This window comes from Berghia stephanieae, chromosome 7, assembly GCF_034508935.2.
Source record: "Berghia stephanieae isolate SIO BIC M18660-M18661 chromosome 7, UCSD_Bste_1.3, whole genome shotgun sequence".
In the NCBI taxonomy this organism is placed as follows: domain Eukaryota; kingdom Metazoa; phylum Mollusca; class Gastropoda; order Nudibranchia; family Aeolidiidae; genus Berghia; species Berghia stephanieae.
In genome coordinates, this window is record NC_088366.1 from 29,861,047 (window position 1) to 29,878,488 (window position 17,442).

Sequence of the window (17,442 nt, forward strand, 5' to 3'; positions counted from 1 at the left end):
CTCAAACCTGGGACTTCTCAAATAAGAGCACCAATTCACATGGAGCCGGAGGTTATCCCGGTTTATGTAGCATTAAACGAACATTAACAATTCCTTGCAACCCTTTGGATATGACACTAATCATATAGTAAAGCACTTCTCCCAGATCTAACAGACCCAGCTACCCAATCACTGTTGGGTGGCACAGATCAGAGAGGCCCTCTCTCTGGTCTGTGCTGGGTGAATAGAAGGATCAGACAAAGTATTCAGCTGCACCCGGGATCGATCCCGGTCCCTGTATTTGTGATGCGAATGATCTAGTAACTAAGCCATCGGGACCCGTTAACATCAATAGTACTGGAAATAAAACGGACAATAGAGAATCTTTCACGTTTTATTGGTCAAGTTAATATACTAAGTCCTAAGTGATCAAAAGATATTTTGTTCCCTTGTTTTTAATTTTAATTTATTTCCTTTAAAAATGTACAACTCTTCCTTCAAAATATTACTGTGAAAATAGGCGCATACCGACGTGTTCATATTTTTCAGGTCTGATAACCGAACGCAATTGTGGGCTTGATTTAACATTGTTTTAATGGACAATAATTTGCGTTGGTTTTAGATTATTTCCATTGCAAGGATGAGCCCATTCATAACAATTTGGCAGACATGTAAATAAGTACACGTCGGAGCAGACGTATGTAGACTAGAGGAGAAAATTGGTTATCTACTAATTGCATTTATATATTTGTATCCGCAAATGACAGTGTATTAAAATTAATAAATTCGTAAGATCATCAATGACTATGATTGAGCTATACAAAGAAAGTTTCAAAGTTTATTCAATCTTATGCTTTGGCCAATAAATCAACAATTTGATGACAACATAACATGAAAGTGGAAAAAAATGGTAAATGGAACCAAAAAAAAAAATGATACACCACACAAAAATACAACAATCGTAATACCACCCTACGTACAATAATAATAATAATAATAATAATAATAATAATAATAATAACAACAACAACAACAAATGAAAAGGACTTAGAACACAATCTACCTACCTTTCGGTGGCGCTGGGGGAGGAGCAGGTAGGGACAGTTTGGGAAAACTGCCATCTGTGGAGTTGAATTGAAAATCAACATAAGATGAATAGATAAATAGATTTTGAAAAATATATAGAAACATATATAAATAGATTGATAAAGAAATAAATGAATAAATAAAAATGTATAAATAAATTAGTAAATGAATAATCAAAGTTAAACAAATGAAGTTATAATAAATTAACGAGTAGATCAATATTTGAAAAAAAAAGAAAAAAAAAGAAGAAGAAATAAATGATACACTAATGTACGAATACTTAATTATAAAATTGAACTTGACAAAAGTATCGAATTTAGGTAGCGTGGCAGTGTTTAGTCTTTGCTTCGTACTTAGAAGGTACCGAGTTCGATTCCCCTCCGCGCTGTGTTTGCCCTTGAGCAAGTCACCTAGCTCTAGACGACATTGCGGCGCTGCAGCGCTTCTAACGCCTAGGTTATTCCAGTCTTTCCTTGGAATAAACCCGAAAGACAAATTTCCACTTGGAGATGAATAAAAATTAGTCCTTCAGAGCCCTTAGACCGTTGGAGCCACCGGTGGAGCGGACAATATCAATTGCTTGCCTCACTTTTGACAGGACGCTTGACTATCTCAAAGTACTTTCCGCCAGATCTAATAGCTCAAGCTAACCAATCACTGCTGGGTGGACATGCGGGTCAGATTAAAAGGCGTTTTATTCATTTTTATTTTTATTTTTGAACGAACATCTGAAAAGTAAAAAAAAGTTTTATCTGAAGTAGAAGTAACGAAACTGACGTAACCCAGCTTCTTGTTATTGTTTTCAAACAGCCATTTTAATAAATAGCACCCATAAAATCAATCACACAATAAACTTTTTAAGTTACACATAGCTTTGTGTATTGGTACGATATATCCGTCTGATAGATGTTGTGAGTATTTTACCTAAACGCATAGCATCAAAAAGTCTTACCTTGGGTTTGAGGGCTGGTTTGAGGAGACCAAGCGTTTTTGTTGTAGGATGGGTCTGTGGTGACAAAGAACAGAATTTGATAACAATGAAAAAAATATAGAACAGAAGCTTTAAATTTATTCACAAAGACATATGATGTTGATGTTTCGGGTTTCCCCTTTATCGACAAAACACGACGAATAAGACACTAATGGACGAATGTGAGATGGGAGGATGGCGGTGTTAAGGCGAATAAAAAACGTGAGCTTTGATAAAGCGCAATATCCATCCACTAAACGTGCTCAAAACGCTTTACAAAAAGATCCCTGGCCAATAGCAACACGTGACATGTAGAACGAGACATGACGCCTTTTAGGCGATAATACAATTTTTTTTCCAACAGAGACAACGGCTTTACCGGTCAGGTACTCATTTTACACCTGAGTACGGTAAGCAAGAGAATGTGAATAAGGAGCCTTTTCCAAGGACTTGACTATGAGCCGCTTCCGATCCGAAGGCGAGGTCATTCCACAAGACCACCTCGTCGCGCAATTATAATAAGAAAATAGGAAATGAAATAAACTTGGCACGTACAGGGGAAAAAATAGGTAAATAGTAAAGTCCAGTCAAAAAAAGATTTTTTTTTATTGCCTCAAAGATTTATACAACTCTGCCGTGCTCTGGAAAAACACAATTCGTCTAAAAAATTACCAAGATTTTAAAACGATCATTTTAAATACTACGTATTCCAAAGAGATATGGAAATGACATTTTTATGTAGATTTTTTTTAACGGGACGATATTGATATTGTTGAAGCCTGCAATGAAACCCGAGTCACAATGCTATTGCTGCTGTCTTTACGAAAACTGATACTTTTCGAGTTAGGAATAGATATGACTTGCACAAGGTTCCATTGAGCAGATTATCCCGGTTTATATACCGTTAAACTGACATTTAAGATTGCTTGCTACCTTAAGGATAGGACGCTAGTCTGTCGCAAAATATTCATTGCCAGATCTTACTAGATGCGTATTCAAAATATTGTGACTTGAAAACAAAGCTGTCTCGTAGTTGAAGGTTTAATAAATACGAAATATTTTAATTAAAAACAAGTGTCACAACTGACAGTCAGCTGGATTCATCATTATATTGTAATCCTTAATCAATAGATTTATGGCTTTACTATTAATATTAAGGACATTCAAGGGATTTTATCATATTTTGCCCTATACCATATGTTATGTTATGTTATGTTATGTTATGTTATGTTATGTTATGTTATGTTATGTTATGTTATGTTATGTTATGTTATATTATGTTATGTTATGTTATGTTATCTTATACTAGTAGCTAGTAGTCAAGTTATTTCAAAAAGCTATTGTATTAGATTGAAAGTCTGATATTTGATTGGTCATAAATTTTGTAATGGAATTTTTTTTTTTTTTTTTTGCGTTGTTTTAACCCTCTCCTTACCACCTATTAGAAAATTGTCAAATTTGTTACGATGCAACCGTCACTTTTCTTATCCAGATTTCATTTATTTTTTGCGATAGCTACAAAAACATTCTGTAATAGAGCCCATATTATTGTCGAACAATAATATTATTATGTATAGAATGTGCTTGTTACTTTTCTGTTTGAGTAAGATATTATGTCTGATTTTGTGTTGGGTGGGTATGAAGTTTTTGGGAAATTTCTGAAAATGGCTGGTAAGGAGAGAGGGTTAAGAGAGTTTTTTTTTCCTTTGAAATTATTTAGCAAATACACATTTCTATAACTAAATGAAGGAGGCACGTATTATTTTTCAGTTTCTATTTATGAGGTGCATTTAATAAAATTGATTCAGAAATTAAAACTTTGTGCGGCTATGTGGTCTTCTGGTGTGACACTAGTTTTCGGATTGGAAGGTCCTGGGTTCGAGTCTGGGATCCCTTGTAAACACGTTTAGTGGAGATTGGCACTATGGAAATGCTCTTGTTTTTTTTTTTAAAGAGTATGTATTAGGGGAATGGAATGGCCACTGATGTTGTCCTTTCCCTGTATCCATCATAGTGAACGCTTTTATGTAGATAACTGACATGACAGCAATGATTTGTTTTGTTGGGTTTTTTTAACAGGATTAAGCACTGTTCGGGATAAACACCTTTCCTGAATCAATTTGTAGTGGAAGAGAATATAACCACACCCATTGACCTGATTTGGACAGTCCGAACAGTTATCACTTAGTAAACAATGCCAAGGATTGCTAAACTTAGCAAAACTACACGGGTACATAAGTAAAATATTTACCTCTACCTACCTACCCTACCGCCTGATAAATCGCACCAACACAATACTATATGTAAACGTAATCAATCGTTTATTGACTGATTAAGAAAATCGAGTCAGAACTGATCACTAAATTGGCGATCTAAAAACAAAACACAAAGCAGAGTGGCATCAACTAGACATCATTAATGGGGATGATCTATATTATTATCTTTCCATGTGCTTGAGGTCATCGGTCACATTTAGAAATGTGTTCAAAGTGACCTACCTAGTGAAAAGTGTTCACAGTATTTGAAATATCTAACATCACGATTGGTCATTTTGTTCAGCTTGACACATGGGTATGTTTACAATTTTCATAAACAAAGCAACGTGTTTACATTTACAAAGAAATATCCAATCCTTGGACAGCAACAAATCATGTGATTGATGACTTGGATAGACGAAAGCATGAATTTAGATCGCTCCCATTCTTTTGTTTGTAAACGATCTCAAAAAATGATAAATTAAGAAGTAGATAAAATAAACAAAAATGGACCTTTCGTGATGACATGCTTGAGTAATTCCTCTTGTATTTTTTGTTTTGTTTTTGTTTTGTTATTTATTTATTTTCTAATCAATGATATAAGAGTCTTAAATAAGTATACCCGTAGCCTAACATCTAAAAAAAAATGTTAAAAAATCGAATTTTTGGGTCGTTTTAAAACAAAATTTTAGTCTTATGTAAACAAAATTGATGTAGTGAGTGAATATTTTTCACGTTGATCATAAATCGCTATTTAATCCAAACTCATTTTTTTTTACTCGCAAATCTGAAAGCACCAGAATACAACTTTAAAAGATGCCGTTGATAATTTAGGTCTTGGAATAACAGCATGCAATCAAAATATTACTTCACTCAACTCACGTGTGAATAAGTACCTGACAATATAGATAATGATAGATATTGTTATGTTGCTAGTAGAAAAGGACGCCTAACGGCAACTATAACAGTATATAATGGAAATTTGGTTCCATAAAGCATATTGGGGAAATAGATTATGAAGCATTATTAAGCGCATTAAGGGTGTAAAATCAATGAAAATGCTCTATGTCCTTGCATTTATTTATCTATATTTTTCTCCAGACAACGGCTTCTCGTTTGTTTGGGGTTTTTTTTCTTTTAAATTTGTTGATTCAGTTTGTTTGCTCTCTTATTTTTATCAACGAAATAATCATCATCATTCTAAATAGTTTGCTAATACACAAACAAGTAATTGATAACTATTTATTACATTATTGGCACATTCCACTTGTTACCCACATCTACAGTCTGGTATTCTATCATGATAAACCATCTGCCAATCTTTGAGTTCTAACAAGGGGTCGTGGATAGCTCATACGGTAGAATCACGATCTCCCTGGCCAGGCGGAGTTGTCGTACCAGTAGGGTCGCGGGTTCGAGCCTCCATCGCCGCCGCGAAGTTTTTATTCTCTGTTGTCTTCTGGCACTTTTCTACTCACTTCATTCATTGTTAGTTCAAACAAGAGCAATCTAAAGGTATGAGGGCTAAGGTTCTATCTCAACATGATTAATACATTTGAGTTTTGTCTTTTTGCTGTTTGTGACCCACCGTCTCAAAGTGGTTTTATGTCGAGACGAACTAGGTGTTGGCAGTCGAATTATGAGTCAGATATGAGTCATGAGGTCAATTTATATTTTTTGTGGTAAAGAATAAATGTAAGTTCTCAGATTGCAAAACATTCTTAATTTCGTATTTCCTATCTTTTCAATTCCAAATTTTTTTTTTCAGGATCTGATGCATCCCGACATGTTACCGTTTTGAGATGGTGGGTCACATTTTTCTGTTTTTATTTCATTTTCCTTTTTCTTTCTTTCTTTTTTTTTTTTTTTTACTTGTTTTTATTGTTTTACAAGAAGGACGCCTAGCGGTAACTTAAATGTAGAAAAATACTGGAACATTTATATACTTTCATTTCTTAAAAGGAAAGCATTATTATCCAATATATATATACGTACATTCGCACTTCGTCGATTTCAATGACAATTTATTTTTCGACGTGTATTTAATGTTAAATTGGAGTCTTGCCATCTTGGTTAATCAAGATAAAAATCTAGATGGAGAGAATGGGTTCCATATGAATATCCCCTGAATCATCCAATTGACGACGGCAAAAATGACGAAATAACGCCGCCAAGAATATTACGCAAAACATATTAGAAATGTGAGAAATTTATTGATACACAGTTATTGCATATTATACATTGGCGTCAATGAAATAAAATTCCGCTCAGAAATAGCCCTATAGAAATTCAAGTTCTCCAATATATGGCACATTATAAAAGCCTTTGATCTACTTCCGCTGCCGAAGTAACAAGAGCATAATAGATATGTTTTAAAAAGATAATTAAACAATAACCCAAGTTGGTTAGTAGGACAATCTCGTTAGCGAAAGGTGTTTATCTTGTACGTCAAGTACAGTGGTATGGGTGAATGGTGATGAATTGTAGCAAAAAACACTAAAATGGTAAATGTATTGACCACATCTAGCATATAGCATCACACAATGAGATCACACAATAAGAGCATGCAATGAAATCATATAGAAGGAAAAAATTGACGCCACTCAGCTCTTTGTCATTGTTTTTAGCCAGCCATTTTTACGAGTAGTTCTCACTAAATTGTATTAATCCGTCTATAAACGTTTTAGGTTACATATAGTTTTGTGTGTTGGTACGTTATATCCGGCTGGCGGATGTTGTGAGTATTTTAACTAAGCGCATAGCATCATTAGGTACCGCCAAGGATTACCTTGAGAGCCAAGAGATAATCTCTTCCAGACTGACCTTCAAGTCAGCCAACACCGACAGTGTTCAAATCCAAGAAAGGTTCCCTCATATCGCACGAGCTCTTAATTGACACCATCTCGCACAAACAGATACAATCCTCGAGAGAGAATCACATTCTCCGATACATTATACAAGAAAAAAGCTATTGGTCTGATCTCACCACCAAATACACACAACAGGATGTAATAATAAAACAAACCAAAGCCGCCTAGTCGGACGACCTCGATAGCGAAAGTCAGTAACTCAAATATTAATTTCGCAAAGGCTATAGTAGCGGTAGTTGATGATCAATTGAAGTAAAAACCACAAAGGCAGTGAATCCATTGACCACTTCTACCACAGAGTATCACAAAATGAGATCGATCAGGTAACGTTACATATTACCTGGAGCGCCAGCAGATAATCTTTTTCCAGACTGACCCCGTGTTAGCCAACACTGGCAGTCTTCAAATCTAAACAAGCTTTCCTCATATCGCACAGGCTCTTATTGACGCCATCTCACCCAAACAAACATCATCCCCGTAATCGCCACCACCACCACCACCATCAACTACAACAACAACAACGTCATCGTCACCCCCACACCCACCATCACCGTCATCGTTACTTCCCCCATCCACCCACCAACGCCACCAAAATAAAAGTATAAAATCAAATAGCACCTCCCAACTAACCTGCTACCAATGAAAATCATTTTTTTTTCCTCCCTCTATCTCCAAACACTCCCCACCCATATTGCTCCATCCGATAATATTATTACACCTTCCTCCTCATCTTCCTCCTCTACCTTCTCCTCTCCTTTTCATCTACCTCCCCATTCTGCCCCTCCCATCCTTCTCAATCAACACTCTCATTTCCCATTCCTCCTCTTCCATCTCGTCTATTCACATTAGCTATTCGAGAGAGCCCGCGAAAAAACCGGAAACGGAAGACAGACACCGGAAGTTGGAAATGGGTTACCGGAACTCCCGGTTGCCATGACTACGACAGTGTTGAAAACGCGATCAAAACCATCGTTTGATGGAGAATGTGATTAAAGATCGAAAAGTACTGCATCTTAGACTGCCTGTGAGATCAAAGACTCAAGCACAGCTAGAGTAAAAACAGATCGTGGCAAAGTTTTGGTTTCAGAATAGGCTACCAATCATCTTAAAACGCTATGAAATCGGTGTGAACCTGAAGCTTAAAATTTAATTTTAAGCCTAATTTGTAAAATTTGGGTTTAGATTGACGTGTTCTTATCATCAGGTTCGATCCCCAAATTGTTATGGGCCCATTGTTGTAATGGAAATACTCTCAAACCAACGCATTATATTGTCTATTACAACGACGTTGATTGGAGACAATATTTGCGTTTGGTTATCAGACCTATTAATACACGTCCGTTGGTCTAGATAAATGACCTCATAGAGGGAAGTGATACATTTGCTAAACTAATAAAATAAATGGATAAATTCAAAAAAATCCGATTATTTCGGGGTGAGCCTGTTCTTAGAATGAAACGTTCAAACTATAACCTAAACATCATTAATATTTGAGTCAAAATGAATAACTTCATAGACGAGAGTGATTTCCCAAATAATTGGCCTATATAAATTTTCTAATTCTGATTATTTTTAATTTAAACTCCTTTTTCCTGTTTAATTTCATATATACATAATAGCAACAGAACGTGGTAGGTCACTTTTGACCATCCCGATATGAATATAAATAAAAATAGATTTCAATTATTATAAAGTGCATTTCCACGAATAAAGCGTTCTCAGCGCGCTTCACAATGTTTCATTACACGCACCTCCACACCCCCCCCCCTCGCCACCCGCCAGCAGGCCATATCAAACCTTGTTTCTATTTCATACAGTACTAGTCGCCTGTCAGGCATCCTTTTTGTACTAACACTCTGACAATGTCCTCATTGCCTTAGCAATGTACTCTTTCATACCTGAGTCGAGTGGAGTAATTTGTGTAAAATGCCTTAACAAGCACAAAATGTTGAGAAGTGAATTTTCCACGATCACTGTCATCCATTCGGCCACTAAGCACGCTTAACATTGCTTGAATTTTGTGACAAAATGAGACACCGCTTCACTGAGCAAAAGAGCCAAATATTCATCCATTCTTATGAATGTCAAATGATTTTCAATTATTTTTGTAAACAATCGTACAAAATTGATTCATAAGTATGCTGAATTAACTCTCTCCTTACCAGCCATTTTCATCATTTCCCTCAAAACTTCACACCCAACTAACACAAAAATAGATTTTTATCACTCTAACACAATAGCAGTAAAATTCCTGTGATAAATATTTTCTTAAGCAAAACATGGTCTACAACACACTATTCTTTTTCTTTAAATTTTATGATGTACAAAATAAATTTGAATAAGAAAAATGTTTGTATAGTAACGAATGTGACGATTTTCCTATAGTTGATAGGGAGAGGGTTAATGAGCTGAACAATGTTTCATTCACAGTGCTTGACTAATAAACAAGATAGCAGTCAAGTTTCCTATCCAGATGGCAGTGAGTTTAATCAATATTTTAATTAATTTAAAAGTTAAATGGCGTAGTACTTTGACTCTTAGAAATAATTATAATAATAAATTTTATGGCGGCCGTTCCTGAACCTACACTGGGCCCCTTTATGTGGAATAACCTGCCCAGAAGGATAAGAGAAGCAAAATATATTTCATAGTTTTAAATCATTGTTAAAGCGCTATCTTTTTACCGTTAAGTTTTCATGATATTGATACGATATTACATACACTGCTATTATGCTTTTGATATCATTGCGGTTTACGTTTTATATATATGAATTTTGTATATTTATTTGTAAATGTGATGTAAATGCGCGATATAAATACCGTGTATTATTATTATTATTATTATATTATTATTATTATTATTATTATTATTATTTATTATTATTATTATTGTTGTTGTTGTTATTATTATTATTATTATTATTATTATTATTATTATTATTATTATTATTATTATTATTATTATATCGTTTGAGAAAACAGCAAACTTTTAACTCTATTCGTCTCTTTTCGTTATCTTTTTTTAATAATTTGAGCTCAATATTGTAAGAAAATATCCATACAGCAAAAACGCACCGCCCAGGTTTCGCTATTTGTTTCAATAATAAAAGTCTTTAAAATTTTTTAAAATACAGATATGTAAACTAAATTAATATTTAGAGATACCTATATAACCCATTTTACAGATTTACTTTGCTGAATGATCTTCACCAAGCTATTCATTTTTTAACCAGGCCATATGTAACACGGAGCCTGTTAGGAGTCCTTTTCGAACTAACATTCGTATAAAATCCATTACAGCCAATAGCCAGGTACCCATTGACACCTGAGACAAGTGGGATGATGGGTATAACGTGACTTACTTAAGGAGACCACGCCAGGACCACAAAATGTAAACAATTACTGTTATCCTTGTTGCCACCGACCTTGCTGAACATCTCTTGAATATTTGCTCAGACCAGATCAGCAAAAAATTCATCTATCCATTCTTTTAGTGATTAATTTTGCTTATCCATCGGCCCTTTTTATCATTATTATCATCATCATCATCATCATCATCATCATCATCATCATCATCATCATCATCATCATCATCATCATCATAATCATCATCATCATCATCATTATTATTATTATTATTATATTATTATTATTATTATTATTATTATTATTATTATTATTATTATTATTATTATTATTATATTATTATTATTATTATTATTATTATTATAGTAGTAGTAGTAGTAGTAGTAGTAGTAGTAGTAGTAGTAGTAGTAGTAGTAGTAGTAGTAGAAGTAGTAGTAGTAGTAGTAGTAGTAGTAGTAGTAGTAGTAGTAGTAGTAGTAGTAGTAGTATTTCTCAGCGGTACGGTCCCTGCATCGTATCCGAAAGGTACCGAGTTCGAATACCCGCTACATTGTGTGGCCTTGAGCAAGTCACTGCTCGTTCTCGTTGCTTGATTATTGCAAAGTCGTGTATTAGGCGTACAGACACTATTCCAATTTGCATTATTATACCAGGGCTTGATCACTACCTTTAGTATGGAACTTATTTACACCTGAGTGGAGGAAGGAGCGGGGGGAAAACATCACCAATGGGATGTGGCAATACTGACACAGGTTTAACGATCGGCTTTGGTCCTTTGTTCGGGAGTTTAAATCCAGCTGCTTGCGGTGCAAGGTTTAGTTTTTTTTAACAGGTTCTAAACTCAATTCTTTTCTCTCTTCGAGTACATTTCATGGATATTGAATAAATTCAATCAGCGAATTATTCTCTTACAGTAGTAGTTCTTGTTGGATTGTTGCTGTATTTTAGTTAGTTATTTTTTAAATAATTTTTAAAAAATTATTATGCTATTTCTTATTGATTTTTGACCTACCGCAATGCTTGTTAAAACAAACCAAAACAAACAAAAAAAAGACGAGCATTTAATCAAACCAATATACACTAAACGTGCTCAAAGCGCTTTACAAAAGGATCCCTGGGCCAAGAGCCATACTTCGCATATAGGACGAGACACGTCGGTTGTAAGGCGATATCACAATTTTTCCCAAAAGACAGCGCTGTTAACGGTCAGGTACTTATTTGTCACCCGAGTTCGGTGAGATGATTTAAGTAAAGAGTCTTTTCCAATGACGCAACAATGCGCCACTTAGAGTGGGCCTCAAACACAAAACCTGTCGGTCCGAGGGCGAGTGTCAAAGCACATAGCCATACATTTATTTGTTAAATAAACATACATAGTAAAAATGTAACTACAAAATTGTTGTTTTTAACAAACAAAAAATATGATTTGCGATCTATGGTGAATAGGAAGGTGGAGAGAGATGGAATGAGAAGAAAGAGAGGGGAAAAGAGGAGAAGAGGAAAGAGGAGGAGGAGGTGGTGGAGGAGGAGGAGGAGGAGGATAGAGAGAAGGAGGGGAAAGAGAAGAATGATGATGACAAAGATGATGATGATGATGATGATGATGATGATGATGATGATGATGATGATGATGATGATGATGATGATGATGATGATGATGACGACGACAATGACGACGTCGACGACAACGACAACTCACCAGAGAACACCATAGCTGGTAGAGAAGTCAGCGTACTGCAAGCTCTGTAATAATCCTGCTGGGCGAGTGCTTGCATCATTCAACACTGGAAGGCTATCACTGTCCCACCGATTTCCTTAAGGATTCAGTGGTTGCACGTTCAAATCCTTGGGAATGACTTGTAAAAATGATAAAATATATAACTGTAATATTGTTCTGTATTCTTGAGCACAACACTATTTTCTTCTCATAGTATCTGTTTAAAACGATATAAAAACTGAAATGTGGACAAATTTAAGATTCGAGTTGAAGGTAGTGAACTTTTATTCTGGTCGTTGAGTAAAAACATCATCCATTTTCTGTTGTATATGTTGAATTCCTTCCTTTATGTTTTTTTAATAATTAATTCAATTCAAATTCGTTTCTTTTCTTTCTGTTTCTTGTGTCCGAAAGAATATGTTGAATTTATATAAGGTTTGGTGTCTTGATTGGAACAAAAATATATTTCATTCTTTTCGACTTTTTAAAAGAGAGAGTACTTGAAAATTACTTTTTAAAAATACTTGAAGAAAAGTCTATTATCAAAAACTGTCTTTTCCTTTTGTCTTGCTTGATGTATAGAGATAGGATGTTGTCATTGAATAGATGTACATCTGAAGTTGGTTCAGTATTTGGCTTCTTGACGTATTGTCCAAAATATCACCTGTTGAAAAAAAAAAGTAAAAAGATATTGTAATGGTTGCACACCGACGTGTACTTTGTGTGGCTATGTGGTCTTGTGGATCGCTTTCGGATCGGAAGTTCCTGGGTTCGAGCCTCGCTCGGCGCATAGTTAAGTCTATGGAAAAGGCTATTTACTCACATTCTTTCACCGTACTCAGGTGTAAAATGAGTACCTGGCCGTTAACAGTATTGTCTTTGTCCGAAAAAAATGTTCTATCGCCGAACAGGCGTCATGTAACGTCCTACATGTTAAATGTTGCTGTAGGCCAGGGACCCTTTATAAAGCGTTTTGAGCACGTTTAGTGGATATTCAGGTCTTTATAACCCAAATTGTTATGGGCTCATTGTCAACAACCATGTGAAATCAAGCTCATAACTGTGTTCGATTATTAGACCTGCGAATACTTCCACGATGATTTAACAAATTTATACGATCTAAAAATAATAATTTTAACATAAACATATGAAAATTGTTTAATCCGAAAACTATGAAAATAATATTTTGAAATATAATTGAACATGCAGGGGCTAAGAGGAATCGTTAAAAAATAACAAAGTTTTATTACTATGTTTTATCATTGAAGAGTTAATAAGGTATTAACACTAAAATCCGGAGCGTTCGGGTTCGAGCATGTCGTTTTGTTTTCGTATTCAAGGATATTAACCCAAATTTTGTTAAAAGATTGACTTTGGGTATTATTTATATTCATATAATTCTTTTATTATCTGATTATTTAGATTCGATGATTTATTTATAGATTTACTCATCATATAGTAATAGAGAGAAAACTCAATTGTGCCAACACAAAAGTTTGCTTTTTTTTCAGTGGGGCTTAAAAAGTTTAAAATACGAGAGCTTTTGCTTTTGTTTGTTTTGTTGGTTTTTTGGGGGTTTTTTTTTTTGTTTGTTTATTTGTTTGTTTGTTTTTTGTTTTTTTTTTGTTTTTTGTTGGGGGGGGGGGGGGGGTTACTTTGTTTTTATTTGTTTTGCTGTTGTCTTTGAAACTATTTTTTTCTTGCTATGGTCTGGGTTTGTTTGTTTGTTTGTTGTTTTTTTTGTTTTTGTTTTGTTTTTTAATTTAGATTTATTTATATTTTTTATTATTATTGATATTTATTTCAGCAATTTATTGTCTAAGTTATATATTCGAGCGTGAAAAAAATGAATCAACCTCATACGAAGACCTTGTTTTTTTTAGGGCTTGAGCATGTTGCAATATTTATTGATCCATTTATGTTATTATTTGTCTATCTGTTTATTTTTTAGTTCGATATTTGGACAAAAACAGCTTGTTCTATAGCTGTTAGCTTTAAAAAGATGTGAACCCGAAACGTGTCTGATTGCGATCTTTACTATTTTCGGAGTTATTAAAGGATACAGTCATTTTATTAATAATAATAATAATGATGATGATGATGATGATGATGATGATGGTGATGATGATGATGATGATGATGATGATGATGATGATGATGATGATGATGATGATGATGATGTTAATAATGATAATAACAAGGAAAAGAAGAAGAAGAAGAAGAAGAAGAAGAAGAAGAAGAAGAAGAAGAAGAAGAAGAAGAAGAAGAAGAAGAAGAAGAAGAAGAAGAAGAAGAAGAAGAAGAAGAAGAAAGAAGAAGAAAGAAGAAGAAGAAGAAGAAGAAGAAGAAGAAGAAGAAGAAGAAGAAGAAGAAGAAGAAGAAGAAGAAGAAGAAGAAGAAGAAGAAGAAGAAGAAGAAGAAGACGAAGAAGAAGAAGAAGAAGAAGAAGAAGAAGAAGAAGAAGAAGACGAAGAAGAAGAAGGAGAAGAAGAAGGAGAAGAAGAAGAAGAAGAAGAATATGTTTTTTTTTCATTTTTAAAAAAAAATTTTTATTTGTCGTTGATTGTTTCGATGTTGTTGTTTTGTATTTGTTGTTTCCTTTGTGTTTATTTTTGTTTGTTTTATATTTTTTATTTTTGTTTTTGTTTTTGTTTGTTTTTTTGTTTGGTTTTGTTGTTGTTGTTGTTGTTGTTGTTGTTGTTGTTGTTGTTTGGTTGGGTTTGTTTGTTTTGTCCTTTTGGGGGGGGGGGGGGCGGGGCGAGGTTTAATTTTTGTTTCAGGCTAATCTAATAGATTCAATCACCCCCTCCTCCCCCCTTTAAGAAAAACAAACCTACTCTACCTGAAATTGATACCGGATCCCCTTAAGTGAGAAGTATCTCTGCTGCCAATTGGACCATTCAAACTTCTTTTTGTGATCAAAGAGTACGATTATTATGACCAATACAGAGTTAAGATTGTAATCGATTACTATTTTGGCATTTCCATATAACACCGATTTTAGACTACTTTGCAAGTCCCAGGTTTGAGAGTTTTTGACAAAATGAGGGTCATTTTAATCGATCGAAAATTGAAGGTCGATTTGTCTGGCTAAATTATGAAATGCTTGTTTTATTTCCAGAGTAAGTGAGAATCGTTCTTACGAGACGTTTCATGATTGTACCACCATCATACCAACCAGTTCTTTCGCTCACGTGACTCTGTCAGATTATTTTTACGCATAAACTTTAAAAGAAAACGGCTTTAAATAATAAATAAAATTATTCAGAAATCAAAGAACATTTTTGTGATTTATCTTAAACTCAGATTTTACACGGACTTGACCCCTAATGGCTCCAGGCGAAAACAAAAATATCTCCATGTTAAGTTAATAAATTGTAAAATGGGTGACCAGTCGTCTCAAAATCCTATTCATACTATTATACTAAAGATAGACGCGACATAATTGGTGTGGTGTAGTTTGGTGTTAGGTTATGACTCTCTATCACAATAATTATGTTCTCCTTTGACAGAAATGTTTTCTACTTGACAAGTAAATTTCTCACAACCGTCAAACATTCTCAAGTTGTCGGGAGGAGGGGGGGGGGGTGAGGATAGGAAGTTGAAATGGCATTATATGGGGATGAACTTGGCGCTTTCAGTTACATCTTAAGTTTAATGTATACAAATTGAGTTAAAATGAATGACTTCATTGTGGTCAGTATGGTCATATAATATATGACCGGTCGTTTCAAAGTACCATTATGTTGAGATGAAATCAATGCAGGGAATCAAAAAGGTTAGCCATAGAATGAAACTCACTGTCAATGTCTATTCTTCATATCTTACAATTGCACAAAAAAAAAAGTTCGTATTTCCTATCATTTTTATTCCAAATTCACTTTTTAGGCTCTCATGATTCATCCCGACAGAATACTGTTCTGAAACGATAGGTCACATATATGCATGCATCATAGATGAAATATAATGAAGTCAGAATTTGGGAGGAAAATCAATTTTTTAAAAACATAAGTATAAAAAAGGTTAACTTGCCTGACGTCAGCAAAATGACGTAAGAGCATCAGATAACATCGCCAAAGAATCCAAGAAGGAAGTAGAAGTTTAAAAAAATCCAAGCAACGTAGATGGAGGAGTCGGAAGGAGGCAGGAAGACAGTCTGGGCGTCACTGCCAGAAAACGTCCGCAGGATATTATTCCCAGTTCCGGCCTGCTTTCCTTTCACAAATCCGCACGCTTTCCGGAGGGCAAGTCGTCAAAGTTCAAACACAGTCGTGGCAGCAGCAAGAGAAGCCAATGCAGCATCAAACATCAACAGAGACAGTAGCTGCATCAACAATAAATTTGATGTTATCTATCATCAATTATAAACAACAACAGTTGAAATGTAAACTTCCACTTATGTTAACTATTATCATTTACATACATCAACAACCTAATTACTATCCATAACATCAATATTCAATAAAGCAATGTTCACAATCTTGATTTTTGATTTGTTTTTTTTTTTTTGTTTTTTTTTTTTTCAAGTATTTTTTTTCTCTTCTTTGAAGAAAAAAAATAATCAAAATTATCGGAAAAGGTCTTCTTCCTCAGGTTCAACTTCAACTTCCTATCCGCATCCGGAGTTCCCTAAAAAGTACAGGGTGAGCATAGAAAACGGGAACAGCAATAAGTAAAAGAAGTTTGAAGGCGGCGTCCAGCTAGCGACAATCTCCAGTGTTGTTGGTATAGCTGCAGTGGCGGCATCCGACTCGGGTGGAGGAAATAGAAGTTTTACATCGCCCTTCCTCCAGTCTTCCTTTTACAATTATCATAGCCAGTCCGCGGCTTCCGTGAGCGGCAGAGACCAATTTCCTATACGGACATCCTCCTCATGCTGCCACTACCGGTGACAAGATGGCGACGACGATGACGAACACAACGAGGTCTCTCGGTCTTCCAAATCTCTCTGTCTATCTCTCTGCCTATAGGAGAACAGTTCTGGAATTAATAGAGGAGGAGGGGTGACAGAGAAATAGTAGCGGAGACAGGGGGGGAGAATGAAGATGGAGGGGAGGGAGGAAAGGATGGAGGGAGGGGGGAGTGTTTAAGAGAAGAACAATAACGGGGAAGGCAGTAACAGAAGCGACGGTACCGACAGACGGCTAACGGTACCGGGGACAGACAGAGAAAGGCGTTCCGGTTGGGGCGACGCCTCCT

General features: G+C 35.1%; 1 protein-coding gene across 6 annotated transcripts in view; it reads right to left on the reverse strand.

Moving 5' to 3' along the window:
* The window catches only part of LOC144977028 (transcriptional regulator ERG homolog), a 26,807-nt gene extending 9,726 nt beyond the window's left edge, over positions 1-17,081 (reverse strand). The window contains exons 1-4 of one of the 6 annotated variants that reach the window (XM_078921730.1): positions 16,276-17,035; positions 12,226-12,907; positions 2,018-2,071; positions 1,047-1,100 (exon numbers count right to left, since the gene is read on the reverse strand). In XM_078921730.1, coding sequence (XP_078777856.1) covers positions 1,047-1,100; positions 2,018-2,071; positions 12,226-12,304 — 187 coding nt within the window. In that variant the 5' untranslated portion in view covers positions 12,305-12,907; positions 16,276-17,035. Of the gene's footprint in view, positions 1-1,046; positions 1,101-2,017; positions 2,072-6,285; positions 7,629-12,225; positions 12,908-16,275 lie in introns of those variants that run through there. The other 5 variants (XM_078921728.1, XM_078921733.1, XM_078921731.1 and 2 more) reach the window with 5 other exon arrangements.
* Positions 17,082-17,442: the final 361 nt, after the last annotated feature.